The sequence below is a fragment of the Zonotrichia albicollis genome, chromosome 1, assembly GCF_047830755.1.
Source record: "Zonotrichia albicollis isolate bZonAlb1 chromosome 1, bZonAlb1.hap1, whole genome shotgun sequence".
Taxonomy (NCBI): Eukaryota; Metazoa; Chordata; class Aves; order Passeriformes; family Passerellidae; genus Zonotrichia; species Zonotrichia albicollis.
The window spans coordinates 39,179,601-39,198,197 of NC_133819.1; the positions used below are offsets into that span (position 1 = coordinate 39,179,601).

Sequence of the window (18,597 nt, forward strand, 5' to 3'; positions counted from 1 at the left end):
AACTAGGAGGTGGTCTCATGTTAATGTGCTGAACATGAACAAACCCTGTTGAAGATAAGGAAGCTGCAGTAGCACTGTGCTTCTGACAGATTAAGTTCTAGAGATTTTGCTGTTAAAAATCCCCTTTCCACAGTCAAGTCTCATGCCCGCTTCTTCCTCTCTGTCTAGCAGGTGTGCACTGCAGTTGGCTTTCCAGGGGTTCCTGCTTTTGGGTGGGATCACTGAAAGGATTCTATCCCTTGGCCATTGTGCTCAGCTTTACAGCAGTCCATTGTGTGGTATTGTAGCCTGCCTTGCCCCTGGTGTTACAGAGCAAGGACTGACTGGCCTTGGCTCCTTGGCTGAGAGATTGGCCTTCATTACACCTGCCAAGGAGTGTGTCCCTTCCCTCCTGGCCTCTTAACTGGGTGACCAACAGCTTCACCCTGGAAGCAGTCCTGTCTCCGTGTTGGCAGTGGACATCCTGGGTGGGCATGGAGAGCCTACTAAACACATTACATTATTGCCTTTTTGGCCAAAGTTCTTTTAGCTAGACGGGGACAAGGGTAATGGTGGCTATGATGAGTAGCCAATAAATAGACAGAACTGGGACCAAACTAATGAGAGAAGGTAGGGTAGGTTCCTCCCAGAAGGGAATTTGTTGCTGGTGTGATAAGCTTAGGCATCCGGGTTGTCTCAACATCAAATTTTACAGTTAGGGGAAGCATAGCAATTTTTACTAACCAGGACGGCACTTTTTCTTCACACTAATAAGAAACCAGTAAAAACTTTGTTGTATTAATGAAATATAAGTGACCAGCAAGCTTACGTCCAGTTTCATGTGCTGTGCCAACACTAAGAGACATGTTGTGGTTGCAGTTAAACTCCAAATAGGTGACCAGAATTCCCATGTGATAAACTGTCCTCTTGGTGCATTCAAGTTATATTTTCCTATTATTTGACCCTTTAAGTATGTCTTCAAAAGAGGCATTACATCACTCCTATGTAACCCAATCCCATTTGGAAGATACATGCAGGAGAGAAAAATATAAAAAATTCTTTCCACTCTTTCATCAGATACATCTCCATATCTCAGCTCAGGAGGAGGATGATGTCACTGAAGGCACTGATTTATTGTATATATGCTTCAATATTAGGCAGTACAAAACCATAAAAATTCTGTGTTTTTTAATAAGGAAATGTTGTATAAGAAATGTGAGTACCCGAGATGGGCAAACAAGCAAGCCAGCTGGAAGCTTACAAAGTTTTTGGGTGGCTTCTGAAGGCAGTTGATCAAATTTCTTGTGTGGATCCAGGGAGTGTATAAAAATGATGCATAAGTGTTGCTAGCCAAGTGGAGGCAGCTCTTCCCCAAACCACGCAGCTCCAGAGACAGCAAAGTGCATTCATGGAAGGACTCCAGCCCTTTGCTAGCAATGATACTTGAAAAGACAATGACTGTTGCAGTTCTTGCTTTCAGGAACTTCTCATGGGCTTGAAGTCTCACACCTACTTACATGGGCTCTTTCTCCACTAGAGTATGGTGAATTGTCCTGAGAGCCAGCAAAAACCATAGAAAGATCTCAGACTTGCTTAGTTCCTGCCCATGTTGGTGGATAGAGTGAATTGCAGGGGTTCAAAGGCTATCAGAAAAACAAGCAGGGTCAGGGCATGGGCTGAGGTCGTGTCCTGTGAGTTGTCCATGCTGACAGGTAGCACGCAGGCCTCCTCTCCCCAGCAATGCCAGGTGTGGATCAGGGCAGCTGAGCGAGGAGCTGTCTCTGTGGTTATCCCCAAACCAGTGCTGTAATGGAATGGGAGATGCTTTGAATGCAAGCTGAGCCTCAGGGCTGGAAATGAGCTCTGGCCCATTGTATTTATGAGTGTACATACAGTCAAAAGGAGTTGTCATGCCTGTGCATAGACCCTCTGGATTTCATATGGGAGAGTTAGTGCTAAAATGTTGGCTTATTACAAATTCTCAAAATATTCAGAGGGTCAGTTGGGATGCAGGGTGGTGACTGCATCTTGGCTAATAAGGCTGATAGACAAGGCAGATATGCTTTGCTTTGCAGACATAAATATCCATGTATTTTCTTCTGGCTGTCACAGCGTGGAATATTGAGGAGAAAAGGAAATAATTCTTTTTGTGTGTTTAACTGGCTGTTGCCATATGGTCACTAACATTGGAGAGCTGAGTCTGGCATCTTCACATAAGCTTTGAATATCCTCATGTTCGTGACTACAGATCTGGAGGTGGGGGGTAGGCAGGATGGACTTGCCACCTTTAATAATATTCATGTTTTCCTATGTATTTAGACATACTTATGTCTATTGTTAGATTCTGGTCCCACATCTATTAGCTTTTTATTAAAAATTTTCTGGAAAATTGTATCTTCCCACACTGAAGGCCTTTTTTTATGAAGATATTCTTCTGGTTCCACTGGCAGGACCTTATTAGCAGCATAAAGAAAGCCTCCCAAAGGGAAAGTCTTGAGCCCTGAAGCTGTAGCTTTACTTATGTAGACATTCCCTGCTCCCTCTCCATCATTTGAAGGCCTGTAAGATCTTCCTCTGTATTGTTTTTAGGATTATGTTTGTTAAAGCTAGTAAACTGAGGGATAAATCAAAGGGATTTTGTGATCACAAAGATTTACAATCATCACTATATTACATACTTGAGTAGGGTTAAAATAACAACTCAATTTTAATTTAAAGGGGGGATGGGAGGAGTATGTAAAGAATACTAGTTTTTATGTAATTGTCCAGTAAACAACAAAGTATAAGATTGCACAGCTTGGATAGCAGTTAGTAAGAAATACAAAGCTGGTCTCAGAGTGTTTTCACAGTACCTTTTCGGTACCTTTGTTTCCTCTTTTGCAGGTTCTGAATTCACTTTAGCATGTCTGAATTACTCAATGTTGTCAGCCTCAAATGTAAACTAAATCTTAATGCTGACATACAAATTAAAAGGCTTAGTGCTAGTAATTTAGAGTACTTCTTCCTTATCCCTCAGTTTCCTAGCCTTTCGATATGCCAGTCTGGTCATGTTTGTAGGCCATTCTTCTGAGTCCTTAAAGCTGAAAACTTCTCAATGAAAACTGAGGGGCTCGCTTGACTGGTGAAACTTAGATGAAGAGAATAAAAAAGATTCTTTAAATTTTATACATTTGGCAACATTTTTAAAGATTCTTCCCATAGTTTAGTACATTTCTTTAAGACTAAGGGGTAAGATGTGGAGTCTTACTAAAACCTGTTTTGTTTAAAACCTGTTTTGTTTAAAATCTTTAGAGCACCCACTGTGACTCAGCTTTGCAACAGCCATCACAGATCCTTTTCTTTACCATATGGTTGCCCAGTGTAGCACACATCACAAAAAATTCCCTTCATACAGCCAACAGCTCTAATATGCAGGAGGTATTCAGCCCCCAGAAATACCTTCTGTAATGAGGAAAGAGCATGGGAGCTTTCACTTGGCATTGATGTGCACCCTCCCTGTCACCGTGCTGTACGTGGTCCATGCAGCCAAGAGTAATTATAGGCAATGTGTTGTTTTGTGCAGCACAGTGAAGGCTCTGTACAAGTCTGCAAGCAGCTGAAGAGAAACCCAAGCAGTGGGCGTGCGTAAGGTTATGTTGGGATGAGGAAGGTGTGCATTCAGGGGTAATTTAAAAAAAAAATAAAATTTAATAAGCCTCCTTTGGATTCTAAAGTGTGATTTTAATTGAAAAGTATTAATATCAAGCCAGTCACCAGTGAGAGGCTTTCTGAGGGTTCTTTTGGTCTTGTATAATGGAAGTGATACACAAAAAAAGGAAAATCAAAGAATAATATGATTCCATAAAGGACTGTCTATATATTGTAAAGGTTCTACCAGTATTCCCAGCCCAGGCTCTATCACTTCCCACTGAGTGATGCACCCAAGTTCCAAGAGTTCATAAAGGCAGAGCATGGGACATTTGCATCCAGGTTTTGACAGACTAGCAGAAATATTACTTATAGGTGCAGACCCCAGTTCAGAACTTGTATTTCAATTTTTTTGGGTCTATATCTAAAGTTTTGGAGAAAGTGAGGCACACTCTGAGTATCTTAAAATAGACTAAAACCAGAGGCTGACTCTGCATTTCTGTGTGGGACATCACAAAGTATTTTTGTTCTGGACCTCCTATGATCTCCTACTAAAGCTGCTAGCTTCTGGTGTCCAATATCCTAAAAAGGCCTATTAATTATTTAAAACGCTCTGCTTTATCAGTTGACTTTTTGTCGTTCTTGTTGTCACTCTACTGTCTATTTTCCTACTTGTCAACTTTTCTTCCTCCTTTAGCTGGGTGTTTGAAATTAGTTTTAAAGGAATAAAATTACAGGCATTTATTTACATAGCAGCTGTTGAGGCATGATGCTTCGTTCTCCAGAAGTAAGCACACAAAAAAAAGGTTCATCCTCCTGCTTTGCTATCTTGAAATTGCAGGGACTTGGGTTTTCTAAACCCTCTTTCTTTACACGAGTAATGAATAAAAGAAAAAAATTCTGCCAGGAACATGAAACCTCTAAGTTATTGTCACACTGGTGTCACTTGCTAAAGCCGTGTAATAGGTTTGTCAGAGAGACCTGCAGAAGAAAGAACCATCTCTATCTTTCAGTGGGAACTTGAAGTAGAAAAGCTGTGACTTAATTCCTTACGGTGTTTTCTTGGCATCAGCTCTATCTCCCCAGTTCCTATTCAGGCTGAAAGAAAGGGCTGTTTTGTTTTGTTGTGTTTTTGCAAGAGAGTAAAATAAAATATTAACTGTGTTTTTCTTTTTAATATTGGGAGCATAATAAGGTCTCTTAAGAAAAAGAAAGCCAACCAGTTAGCCTGGAATGTCTCTCATTTCTTTAACAGCTACATAGTGTGTGCAGCTGAGATCTGCCAGTTGGATCTTAGCAGGGGAGAAACCACTTTAGTTTGTTTGGTTTGTATACGGAATAACATTTTTCTTGCCTTGGAATACTTGTTTGTCATCACTCCCCTTTCGTGTTTATGTTCTGCTTGGAAATAGCCACCATGCTGTATATGCATTTGCCAGGATGTGCACATAAACAATGTTCCATTATGGACTGCTCTGCATACTCCTTATTTACACCATATACATTCACCAGTAAACACGGTGGGGAATGACGGAGCGCAAACTCTTCTAGGCCCCCTTTTTTCAGTTAGTCCAGACTTTCTGCCATATGCTTGCTGAGGTCCCACTTCTATTCATGTTTTTATTAGGTAGAAAAAAAGTGTCCAGACTTCACACAAAGCAGCTTTTGTGTTCTCTGTCAAAAAAAATCTTCTCCTATGAAATGTTGATAGAAGTACCCAGAGCCCTTGTGGGGGTGCAGAGTTTGAATAGGCCTGTGGTGAAAGCATGGGAGGGGAGAGCAGGGGAGCTGGGGTATAATTTTTGCTTCTTGTGTGTCATGAACGAATATCACTTAACTTTCTTTTTCTCTAGTTTTCTGTTTGGCAGCCAGGGTCGTACCCATCATCTTGCCACTTGTTACAAAGGTGATGTTTGAAAGTCTTAAACTCTTTCAGAATTTTAGCTGGAAAGGGATGAGAAAGGCAAAATACGGTTTAGTGTACCATAAAATGGAAGTTTGACTTAGAATATATACTGTTTAGTAAAACTGTAGAACCATGGAAAAAAGGTGTTACAGTGGCATAAATCATTTTTAGTGACTCTGCGCTTGAAAACGGTCAGATTAGATCTTTTTCTCATTGATTTTGTATTTGGTTAATGATTCCAGTTCTGAGATCATAAAGCTATATAAGATGTAAAAGATACGGGAAAATATCTTTAACCTCTACATTTAAACTATGTGTTTCTTTTGACATTGAAATACTGCAATGACCTGGTAATGTTTTCCAATGTTTTAATTTTTGCTGATGTACAAAAATATCACAGAAGAGCTGATTCGTAATTATTACACATGGTATTGCATAAATTTCTTCCTAATTAAAAAGCTTCTAAATTCTGAATAATCAATTTATGAAGACATGTGGTTTTGACAAATTATGCATTTAATTTCTAAAGATTTATTAGAAATTTGACCTGCAGCTAGTTAATTATGGTTATAGTACTGATGCAGTAATACTGGAGATTGATATAATGATATGGTTTCAAATTTATTTTGATATCACCTACCTTAGTAGGAGGACATGAGAATACACCTATATTTTGCACCATCTTGTTTATGGTGCAGGAAGGCATTAGTTTAATGAAGAACACAAATATTTGATAGATCTGTGTTGGCATTTATATGAAAATGTACTTTCAACACAACATAAGCATGTTGAACTCGGTCCTTCAGGTTTTACCCTTTTAAAGGCTACATTTCCAGTGATAGTTTTAGGTGAATAATGATAACAAAATATGAACTTTTTTAAGAACTCTGTAATAATAAATTAAATTGATTCTTCCTAATTAATTTTCAGATCACAACATATTTCTGAAGTAGCTCTGTTTGTATTAATCTCTCACCCACTATATTAGTACTCCTAGTTTTATGAAAGTCAGCAGCTAAGTAATTCAAGATGAGTTTTCAAGATATAATACAAGAAGCTAAATTAAATAGAATTTTAAATTATATCTTTCTATCCCATCTGGATTCACAAGTGATGTATGAGAACCATGGAAAGAAAATGCAGATGAACTTTTAAAATGTGAAATGTTTAGAAAAGCAAGGTAAATCTTAACCATGTAGACAGTTCTTTCAGCAACACACAAAGGTTAGCTGTTTTAATAAAGCACCTAAGAAAAAAAGAAACTTTTACCAGGACTGTGGTTTCTTCTGACTGTTCTGAATGAGAACTGAGGGGCTGCTGCTGAGCAGGGATTTTACTTCATGAAGAAATGTTGGTGGGAGGTGTGGGTTACGGAACCTGCTGTATGTGAGAATGGTGGGTGGGGGAGAAGAGGAGCAGAAGATGACATGGTTCAAGGCTTTTCTCCTCTAACCTTCAGGTAGGAGTGTTCTGGGGTCTTACAGAGTAAAGGAAATTTATATTCTTACCCTGCTTTTCTGAACTGGGGCAGTGTCACTGGTGCCTGCCTTTCCAAGTATTGTTGAATGCCCATTCTATCATGAGTCCAATTCTGCCTGTAAAAAGAAAGAGAAGAGAAAATAGAGCTCACTTACTGTGACCAGAAGACAGTCAAAAGTAAGTGTAATATCACATTAGACTGATCTCTTATTTTCTCCTCTGGAAGCTTAGTAGCTCCTTTTTCCTATCAGCGTGCAGCTGTGGCTCAAAGCAGTGAAGGTGTGACCACACCAGGGACGCCCTGAGTGAGGACATGTGCCCTTCCTGGTCCCCAGGGACCACCCAGTTCTCTTGCAGGGGAGAAAATACTGTAGCTGAATTCTGACATTTTAAAAATAGAGAGCTTTAGGAGTCTTTGTCTTAGATACTGTTATTTTTTTTAGATTTGAACTTTGTTATGTTGGAAGCAAAATAAGGTTATTTCTGATTACCAGAATTATATATATATATATAAACATATATATATATATATATATATATATATATATATATATATATATATATATATATATAAATATATATAAGGTTACATTCTGATAACCAGAATAACATTAATAGTTCTATGCTAATAGCATATAGTATTTGTGCTTACATTTGACATGTATACACTGAAGTGTAATGCAGTTCTAAAAACAAAACCAGGAAAATTGTTGTGATGAAATAAATAGAAATTCCCAAATTCATCAAATTACTTGATATCAGTAATTAGAAGAAAACTAGCTAGTATTATAAGATTTGCAGGAGTTATTTCAGAGTTTACAGTAATCAACCTGTACAATTCTGAATGAAAGCAACACATTATCTGATGGTGAAAAATTATCTTTTAGATTAATTAAGTACTATCTATGCCAGCTGAGGACTCTAATTCCTCAGTAATTATGTAGACAGAAGTCAATGAGTGGGCAGAATTTGGGTGAGAAAGACTACTGGCTCTTGATAAATGCAGTCTGGATAAGGTCCCCACAGACTAAGCATGAACTTTTTGATGAGAAATACATGTTGTGTTTTACATATGTCACAAAATCTGATGATGTAAAATATCCTTTAGACTGATGTGAACTCCCTGCATTCTCTGTTCATTGCACCATCAGTATCCTGTGGTGAGTCAGATAGCTTTGCTTTTACTCTGGTAGCACTCAACTCATTTTTTATCAAACCATTTTTGCAAACCTAAGAAATTATTCTGTAGCAGAAGAAGGAAAAGGTCTCTTAAATCATTCCAGATATGTTAACTGAGAAAGGGTTAATCTGCCCTCAGGAGTTGCTATGTAACTGAGTCCTGCTGGGAGAGTCAGGGTTTCCAGCCAATGGGACTTACCCCTACAATACAATGCATCTATCTTGTGTTTCTTACTTGTTGTCAGTTATTGGAGTTTTTCCTGAACTGGAATTACACTCCTGCTCCTTTCATACTCTCCCACTGAGTCTTAAATAATTGTATTCCACACCAAAGTCAAAAATAGCAGTACAATGGTGTGCTTTTATCCCTGAAAATGTTACTTTGGACAACTCTGAGTGGTGTATAGAAAGATCTCTTATGCAGCAAAACCAGGAAACTTTTAAAAGATAAGATTTCCCAAAGAACTTTAGGGTATAACATCCTTTGGATTGCTTTTAGTCTTCTTGAAAGCCTTCTCCTACCTTTTTGTTCTCACCTGTGCAGTCTTCAGCATGTTTTCTTGCATAAAGAGCAGAAAAATGTCTCAACCTTAAACTGTTCCTTCCTGCCTTAGGCATTTCAAGAAGCAAGTATTGATTTTCCCTGCATCCTGATTAGACTCTCTCCTTAGCTATTCCTCTTCTCTAAGGCCACTCAAAGCTTGAGGGGTGAAGCATGAATTCTTTAATTTCTCCTTTAGAAGAGCCAGGTGTGTTTTCTCAGCTCAAGCAAAGTCTCAGTGGTTGTGCCAATATATTTGTATGGAAGAGGTGGCACTTCTGAGGGTTTTTTGTTGTTTTATTTTTATTTTTTTTCCCTCTGGAGGACATCCCCCCACAGTCCCCTTTGAAGGCTACTGATAAGATGAGGGAGAGACTAAGCCTAGCCTGTAAAAACACTGCTTAGGAATCTCTGCTTTGGCTGTTGGATTCTGATAGGAAGCAAGAGAGTGGAGTGGTATCTGTCAACATGTCGTTCAAGTCTCAGTAAGTTTTACACTTCACTTAGATCTTTGTGCCTCACTTTTTCCAGTGAGGTTCTGGCTGATAATTTGTGTTGGCAAAGCTCTTAGCCGCTCTTGCAAGCTTGTGAAGTTCTGCCTCTGAGTGACATAATGTTCCTGCATTGTTCAGCTAGCAGTATAGGCTTTAGTATCAGTGGTGTGCCCTTCTGCTCTTAGTAAGTTTGTTTAAAAAATTTGAAATGAAATGAAATTAAATGAAATAAAATAAAATAAAATAAAATAAAATAAAATAAAATAAAATAAAATAAAATAAAATAAATACCTAACAATTTTTGGACAAACTTAAGAATCCAAAAGTGGACCTTTAACTTTTTTAAGGTTTTAATTAGCAGATATGCACCAACTTGTTGTTTAAGATCTGACTGGGAATAAGAACTCGCTGTACTTTTTAAGGAGAACTACAACACATTTCACAGTATTAAGAATGTGCACATGCATTTCTTGTAACTAAAGCTTCTGTAGGTCCAGGCTTACTTTACCCATCCAACAATCTTGAAAATTGCTTGAAAGAGCTTGGCCACAACCCTGTGTTTTGGTGTAGCCTTTGGCATAGCGTTCATGCCCAAGATAGAATGGATGGATGCAGTAAGGGTGAGATCTCAAAGCCATTTGGCAAAGGACAGAACACGCATTCTTCTTCTTATGTCTTCATATGAAGTCAAGTAAGTCTGTTTTTCTAATAGTCTGATAACAATACATGGAAGATCAGTGTCTCATGAATGAGAAGCCTGTTCTTGAGGATGCTTGCTCAAAACTGATTGGATTGAAAGAAGTGGTTTCTTGCAGTGTGATGACAAGGTCTGCGCAGAACTTTTCAGTCAGAAGAAGGGTCAAGATTTCAAAATGAAGAGTTTTTGGTCTAGTTTATGCAAAACTAGTTTGATAGTTTTATAAATCTGTCAAGCCTGCTATGCTGAGGGACCAGCACATGCTTAGAGACCAGCTTGCATGTCCACCATTACATTAGGACTAAAGGTCCCAAAAGGGCAAGAAATCCATGATACTGCACAAAGCCTGGAGCAGTGTGCTAATTGCACACCAGCTCTCTAAGTTGTGTTTGATTGAAGCATGTGTGTCACTTGTGATTCCCTGAACATGGACATAATATGTGTGGACATTCAATCCCTTCTGTGGTCCAATATGGGAGTCTTGCATTCTAAGGGTGTGAGAATTTGCAGATCTAGTTAATCATGTGGGACTAGCTTAGTGAAGCAGCTTTGGACCAGGCTTATTTTTCTTTGTTGGCTTAAATTGCACAAGTCAGATAGAATTTGAGGAATGCACCAAAGAACAATTTGATAAGTATATTCTAGTAGAGTTTGAAAACCAGGAAACATCTTGTGAACATTTCAGGCTGGATGTCATTGATGGTGCCATTGCTTGTTCTGAATGCAAGTAAGGTCCAGCCCAGCCTGACTTTTCCTGAGATCTCATCTGTGTTTGAATGTTACATTGATATAACAATATAGGGTGAGGAAGCAGTTGCTCCTTTTTGAAAGAGTATTACTTTTCACAGCCCAGTTACTGTAGTATAAAAGGAATATACAGAATCCCTTACCTGCTCAACAGTAGTTGCACTATGATAACCTGAATGCTTGTAAAACTGACCCTGTTAGTAAAGTTTACTTTTCAGGCTACATCAATAAAGCTACAGTGATAACAGTGTCCCTCACAAGACATGTGCCCTCAGTTAATTCACACATTATTGATCGCCCAGGTTCTACAAAAAAACCCAGACATCGATTTGCTAAATATATACCTCAGTTTCTGGGTAATTCTACCTCATTTACAGCATTTATTTACACAGGCTGTTCCCAAACAGAAAGCACATCTGCATGACAGAAACAAAGGTGTGAAATTACAGTGCATTAGGATAACAGGCAGAGTGGAGGTGTTGGCATGATGATCATCATTACCAGCAGATTTCAGGCAATGTCACCACACTGCTGTCATTACCCCTGCTAGCCAGGTAGCAATGCCAACACATTTTCCAGTCACCCCTTCATTCTTCTTTCTAAGATACCCAGAGATAGGATACTGGGTTGTTCTTTCAGTGTTTGATGTAGGTTTGGGAACTAGCTAAGTGGGAACTGGATTGTCATTAATAAGCATGTCAAGCTGCTGAGTGTGGGTCTATTGCAGTTTACATTCATGGCATAATCCAGTCCCACCTGCACTGGGCTTTATGTGACCAGAGCTTCGCTCAAGTGTGTTTCAGCCATCTCAGGCCTCTGCCATCCCTCTGTATGGGTTGTCCTTGTCACCAGTGCAGGAGTGCAAGCCTTAAATGCTGCTTAAGTCTGACTTAAATGAAATAGGTCTTAGGGTAAGGTTAGTCTTTTTAGGATATCTGTATGTATTGAGCTGGAGTTCCAGTCACTGTTTGGTAACTTTAGTCTTTTTCTAGAAAAAAGCCATCAGGGCTAACTTTTCATCAAGAGTTTAAGCTGCAATTAGTGAATCTGTAGAAGAAGTACAGTTGTCCCAGTTTATATTCTGATTCTGCTGGGGTGGTAAGATGCCTATGTTTGGAACTCCCATTTATTCTGCATGTTCTCAGATTATTTATTTATACATTCTGAGACACCTTTCAGGATATCAAACCATCAGGAAATACTATCTTTTTGTTAGGTAACTTTCTTTAACCTCCTCCTTTAACCTCTTTCTTTAACCTCCTTAAAAAAGGCAGAAACAAAGTAGTTACTTGAACAGCCTTTCTGAATCTCTGTTTTAGTTTTAATGGAGCTCTGTGCTCTTTCACCTTCAGCCAACCAAAAGCATATCCAGCATATAGGAAACCTTATTGCTAGTAGTAGTATTCTCTGCAGTTTAATATTCAGCATTTCTACTTGCTCTTCTGCTCTTTCATACATCTTGATTATGCTTTTATTTTATAGATGTCCCAACTTTCATTCTCCCTGGATTATATAATGCAATGTGTCAGTTCCATGCATGGCACTCCAGTTACCTCAGCATTTCCATTATAATTCTATGTTTTGAGGGATTTATAGGCTAACAGTGAAAATCTCTTTCTTGGCTAAACCTTGAAACAGCAGTTTCTAGTCATTTAAAAACAAAACAAAATAAAGCAAACCTTTTTTTCCTCACTTTTTTTTTTCTGGCAACCATTTAGCAGTGGTGTTTGCACCACAGAATCCTCATAAACAGCAAGTGTAGATTCAATATATAGCCAGTGTTTAATCTTATAATGTTCTTTTCTTTTTATGTCCTTCAAAAATGCATGTCGTCCACTCTTCATGAATGTGATGTCATTGCCTCTTTGCCAACCTTTCAGGAGCCTAGAGCCATCAGCTTTTGGGGCCTCAAAAAGGTGCAGTTTGGTCTCTCTCCTTTATTTGCAACGTGGATGAGTTTTACAGTGTTTTTTTGTTTGTCTGTTTTTTAAAAGTTATTGTTCTTTATCTCAAACCCTAATAACTTACTATCTAGCTCTGTGTCACAAAGCTACGAATTTATCACAATCCAAAAAGACATTGGCTATATAAGACTATGTAGAATATCAGGGCTATTATAAAAAAACAAATTTGGAAGGGATATTAAATCTCATGCCTTAATGCTTAAGTGATTTGCTGTTAGAGAATAGGCTATTAGAGGACCTATGGGTGAGTTATACTTTGCCAGTCACTGGGGATTCCTGTTTTTTCCTTAGGAAGATCTAGTAGCAGTCACCCTTAGAAATGGATTGCTGAGCCAGATAAACTCCCAGTTTTATCATGTAGGGCAGTTCTCCCCTGGCTCCAGGCCAAAGGATTGTATGGATTCTAAGAAACATGGTTGTATGCTCAAGTTTGTGGAGATTAATTATTTCTATAGCCTTTAAGTTAAGCGATCAGCTTTAAAGGCATCTTTACAAATACATATCCACTGATTAAAACAGACAAAAAGCCCTTATCAGTAAGTGATTTGCAAACTGGTTGCATGCCTGACTTCTGGGTCTGGGGATGACTAACTCTGCTTTTCCCATCTAAAATAAAATGCTGGTCTGCACTGAACTGTCTTTTGCCAGTTCCTGTTATATTTCAGGCCTGAAATAATTCTTCTTAGTGCAAATTCCTGTTTCAGTCATTGCAAGCTGTGCATACTAGTGTACAGCAGACTGAAGAAACTCCCTTTTTACTTAATTTCTCTGTATTTCATGTTTTTCCATGTCATTTGTGCCATTTCATGCCAGTAATTTTACTGTTTTGCTTTCTTCAGGGCAATTCTTGCTCACAGTTGGTACCCATTTCCTAGGACCTTATAGAGTTTTAAATATTCAGCCATTCTCTTGTGACCTAGTGATTTTCTTCCCCATAATTTTTTGACATCATTCATGTGCTCGAGACATGAAGAAAACATCCTTCAACACTAAAAACTACATGTCGTGAAGGGGGAATTCAGGTTTTCAGATTTTTCAGATTTGTATCACCAGTTGGGGGGAGGGAAAAAAAAACTGCCAAGGCAGGCAAGTACTGTTTCATATTAACATCTATCGTCAATGAAGAGGTAAAAATCAAAGCCCCTGTGTGTGAGGCAGGGTTAGTGAACTGCCAGTGATTCTCCCAGCAACTGACACAAAGGAATCTGTGAGTATCAAAGCTGAGGCAGCAAGCTTAGTGTCAGCTCTTGCCTAGGGAGTAGAAGAAAACATCACTTTGTCTCTGCTTTCACTGCTTAAACACACACATCATTCACTAGTAACCATTTACTCTGCTGTCAAAACTGTTTCAAGAGAGTGCTACATTTGATTAATAGTAAAATGCATGCAAAAGAAAAAAAAGTCTGCTTCCCCCGAGGTACTTAGTTGGGGAGAATTTCTGCGTGCACTTCTTAATTTTTCCATGCTATAAATATGCCTGTAATGTTTCAGAAGTGCTCTGTTGCTTCTAGTAAAGTCATTTTTATTAGAGAGCCTGGTGCACTCATCCTAATTCTAGTTAATGCTCTTGCTCTCAGTGAAGCACATTATGGCATCCTCAACCTCTTGTACTAACAAAAAAGTGACCAGCACTACCATGTGTGCAGTACATGATTCATAGTGCTGCTTTCTGAATTGTCCAGTGGGTAATTGCAGTACAAAAACCAGAGAAACAGATGTAGACCCTAAACCTTGGCTGTAAATTTTTGTTTTATGATTATGGGTTTCAAATGTGCTATGTCACACTGACAAATATACAGTAACACCAGAGGAAATAGATTTCTTACTTGAACTTGTGCTTTTTATTTCATTTATAGCTAAGAATATGTTTATTGTAAAGTTTCTGCTATCACAGTCTGAGAGAAAACAGATCAAAGCACTGATGTGAAACCACAATTTCTTTGCATGGGCAAAGTCAAAGATATTGGAGAGTTGCTGCCTCCTCACACCTCTATGGGTGCTGGATAGGCATTTAAAATATGTGGCAACACTTAAGCTTTGGTTGCATTTGAACTAGAGGACTACTAGTTAGCACAATAATTATGATTAGTTCTGATCTAAATTAGAAAATGCTCCCCATTTTATGAATGGCTTTTCCTGATACTCTGTTGAAGAAAATCAAGTGTTGTGCTATTTCAAAGTGAGATCAGACATGTGTTGTTTACTGTGTCATAGAAATAGTTGTGAGCAAACCATTAGGCTATTTGAGGAATTTTTAAATTATGTGTGCATTTAGTAACAAATATAAGCATTAGTGCAAGTGTTATTTGTAACACAGCATGATGAAGTACCTGGCTCATTTTGATACAGAGAGAAAAAGCAGTCTTTTTCCAATTCATACACACTTAAGTGTCACTTCCTGACATTTACTTTCAGAAGTTGCCACTCTACATTTTGAGGTACAACCGACAGGTATTATTTTTGAATAAGGTATTATAAGACTGCTAATAGGATAAACATAACTGTATTTCTGTTTGTCTGATTCTGTTTACTTTTAACTCACATATGCAACATGTTTTTCTTGGCATAAGCTTAAACTGTTCCAAGAACTCTGGTCCACACAAAAAGCTGTTTTCTCCCTAAATTGGAGACTGAAAAAAACATACTGTGTTTTGTGTCATCCTTTCCAGTTATTCTTGTGGTGATACATTACGTATTCCAAATTTCTCGTTCATCCTGTGTTGTCTGGTTAGAAAATAAATGTCTGTTAATTTAGCTTTGCTATTCCAAACAAAACTGTAGCAATGTAGCCAGCCAAGATTAAGGAAAAAAAAAAGTTTAGCCACTTTTCCACTTGGCTATTTTAATGCAACAAACACTGTTTTGCTGTGTTGAAATAGTTTGAACAAGCCTTCCCTGAAGTATGGCTTTTTCAGTAAGCGTATGCTGTGCATAAATTTTAGATTAGAAAGTGTCAGGGGCTTCTTCAACTGCAGGAGTTCAGGCTGGGGGAGGACACCCCAAAGGGCTGAGAAAGTCCTTAAAAAGTCCTTTAAAAAGACGCTGTTAAACTCCAGCATTTGTAACTCTTCTGCCTGAAGGGAAGAGAGAAAGAGAGGCTGCCTGCTGCAGGGACAACTACAGCTCTCCCGTGGAGGGGGGAAGGAGGCTAAGAAAAGCTTTTGTTTTAATCTCTTCAAAAGGATTCTCTTCCAGATTGCAGCAGGTCTTTTTGCTGGCCGCTGGTTTTCAATGTGGGTATATCAGTTTCAGGGAACAAGTGTGTGTGCTGTGTGGGGGATTTGTTCTGTGGTTTGGGGTTTTTTTGTAAATTCTTGAATCTGTGTGAAAAGTTTTGTTAATACAATCTGCAGGCATTGTCAGAGAGCTTTCGGTTCATCAAAGGACTTTTTGTGGAGAGGGGACACCACATCCATTAAAGTGGCTGCGCAGGTCCCAGGGTGAGTCTCTCTCCAGCGTTTCTTTACGGTCGCCAGTGGTGTGCCATGCCTGCTCAGTGTGCCCCTCTCTGCCCGACTCCTATCTAGGGCTTTGCAAGAAACGAGCAATAACCAAGTGTTCAGTTTTCTAATTTCTGCACCTGAGCTTGCTTTGGAGCAGGGAAGCAAGGCTCCTGTGCGCCGTGCTCCTGGGTGATGCTCACTGCTGGGGCTGAGGTGGCTTGGCTTATTCATGTAAAATTAAAGCATGCATGCGGCTATTGAGCTCATGTCCTTCCCACTGGGGCGGAGGGAGTGTTTCCAGGCTGTTGTTTTTCATTTTTAAATTGTCCATAGGAATAAGAACTGGTGGAAGCCTTCATGGAGTCTTTCTTGGTGAGCAGAATTTTGGAGAAGGTTGTTACCTACCTAAAAAGCACCGAGCTCTCTGCTGGCTTCACGCAAGTGGTGGGCCCGCACCGGGCTTGGCTGTGGCATCGTGGCCCCAGCCTCGGGAAGCCATTGACACCTAGACTGGCCATGAGGGAGGGCTGTCGGCAGCGTGGTGTAGCACGGACCTTAGTGGGTGGGAGCAGCCCCTCACCCTCAGAGTGGCTGTGAGGGCTTGGCCGGGGCCGCCTGCCCTAGGGAGGTCTCCCCGCTTAGCACCACGGGCTGGGTCCTGTCCCCCATGGATTAGCCCGTGGCCTTTCTCCCCTCCCGGGGAGCTGGGGCTCATTAGCCCTCTGAAAGCCGACACAGCCCCTCCGGGGCTACACGAGCGGCCCCAGCCCCTCTCTACTAATCAGAGACAGGCAGGACCCGGCGGCGGCGGGGCTGGGGAGGGAGAAGAGGGGATGCGTGGCTGCTTCCTGCCCCAGGCGCAGTCCTGGGGACAGACCCTCCAGGGCAGTGCCAAATCTGACCCATCGGGGAAACCAGGGAGCTCTGGGTGACTTAGGAGCCGGGGTGAGGGAAGGATGGTGCGGAGAGATGGGGCCTGATCGCCCCCCCTCGCCCAGGAGGGACGGGCCCCTGCGATTCCCCGCTGAGAGTGGTGCTGGCACCGGCCGCAGTCCCTGCGAGTAGTATCGAGCGGGGTCCCCGCGGGTGGCAGTGAGCGGGGTCCCCGCTGGCGTGTGCCGGGGCAGCGCCGGGATGAGGCTGCTCCCGAGCCCAGCCCGCCAGCCCAGCAGCTGGGGCGAAGCCCATGTCCCTGGCTCTGGAACAGCGGCAGCGCCTGCGCCTCGCTCGTGGCCTCTCCGGGGAGGAAAGGAATGTGTGTGTGTGTGAGGGAGGGAGGGGGGCACAGAACTTTCAGCAAATTGAGCTGGAATTTTCAAATTCTCCGTCCCCTGCAACCGCTGAAAACGCCGCTTTTTTACTTCCCACCCCCTTCCCCTCCTCCTCCTTGTTGTTGCGTTTGGCTTTTTTTTTTTTTAATTTTATTTTTAAATTACTTTATTATTTTGGATCTTTTCGTAAGTTGCGCTCCCCGTCCGCACCCGCCCGCTCGGCGGCCGCGGGGCGACTCCGGCAGGGCTGGGGCTCGCCTTTGCCTGCCCGCCCGCCCGCCTGCCTGGCTTTTTTGCAGGGCTGCTGGGAGTTGTGAAGGCGTGTGAGAATCCTGGGAGCTGGTGATGTCAGACCGCTTGGGTCATTTGAAGGTTAGCAGCCTGGGAAGGGTTCACGGAAAGTTCACTCGCATATATTAGGCAATTCAATCTTTCATTCCCTGTGACACAAGTAGTAGGAAGTGAGCTGTTCAGAGGCAGAAGCATCTATTCACGGCCGAGGGGGATCCCGCGCCTCCACCGGAGCTGTTTTATCCCGGGGAGGTGGGCGATTGGCACGGCGTGGGACGCGGCACACACCCGGCGAGCGCCTCGGGAGCTGGACTGACTCTCAAGAAATTTTGGGGGGAAATTGATGGTAGCTAAAACTTGGAATGCGGCTCGCATCCCCCCATCTTGCTGGATTGGCTGGGCAGCCTGGAAAATGGTAAATGATCATTTGGATCAATTACAGGCTTTTAGCTGTGTTGTCTGTCATAATTCATGATTCTGGTCTGGGAAAAAGACCAACAGCCTACGTGCCAAAAAAGGGGCAGAGTTTGATGGAGTTGGGTGTACTTTTATGTGCCATTTTCCTCCACACCTAGAGGAAAGCACTTTTGCAGGCATTCTGTGCAGGGGGAATCATGTTTGACTGTATGGACGTTCTAGCAGTGAGCCCTGCTCAGATGCTGGATTTCTACACTGCGAGTCCGTCTTCCTGCATGCTCCAGGAGAAGGCTCTCAAAGCATGCTTCAGTGGATTGGCACAAACAGAGTGGCAACACCGGCACAGTGCTCAATGTAGGTCCCAACTGTTCTTTTTCCACTTTAAAGCAATTACTCTTATTATAATTGTTGTTGTTGTTACTTATTTAATTTATTTACTTGCATGTATTTAAAAAAGAAAGACCGATAATTAAGTGCAGAGGTAATGAGGGGTGGGGTGAGTTTTTGTGCAAAATGTGGTTTGCAAGCTATTTTTTTCTCCTTTTGGCAAGAAAGGAAAGAG

General features: G+C 41.0%; 1 protein-coding gene across 11 annotated transcripts in view; it reads left to right on the forward strand.

Moving 5' to 3' along the window:
• RARB (retinoic acid receptor beta) overlaps window positions 1-18,597 on the forward strand; it is a 323,775-nt gene that overhangs the window by 214,481 nt on the left and 90,697 nt on the right. For 8 of the 11 annotated variants that reach the window (XM_026799015.2, XM_026799019.2, XM_026799028.2 and 5 more), the window contains one exon: window positions 15,967-16,053. The exons of 1 other annotated variant lie outside the window; for it this stretch is intronic. In XM_026799015.2, coding sequence (XP_026654816.1) covers window positions 15,967-16,053 — 87 coding nt within the window. Of the gene's footprint in view, window positions 1-15,966; window positions 16,054-17,576; window positions 18,390-18,597 lie in introns of those variants that run through there. 2 more of the 11 variants (XM_074538695.1, XM_005480951.4) reach the window with 2 other exon arrangements.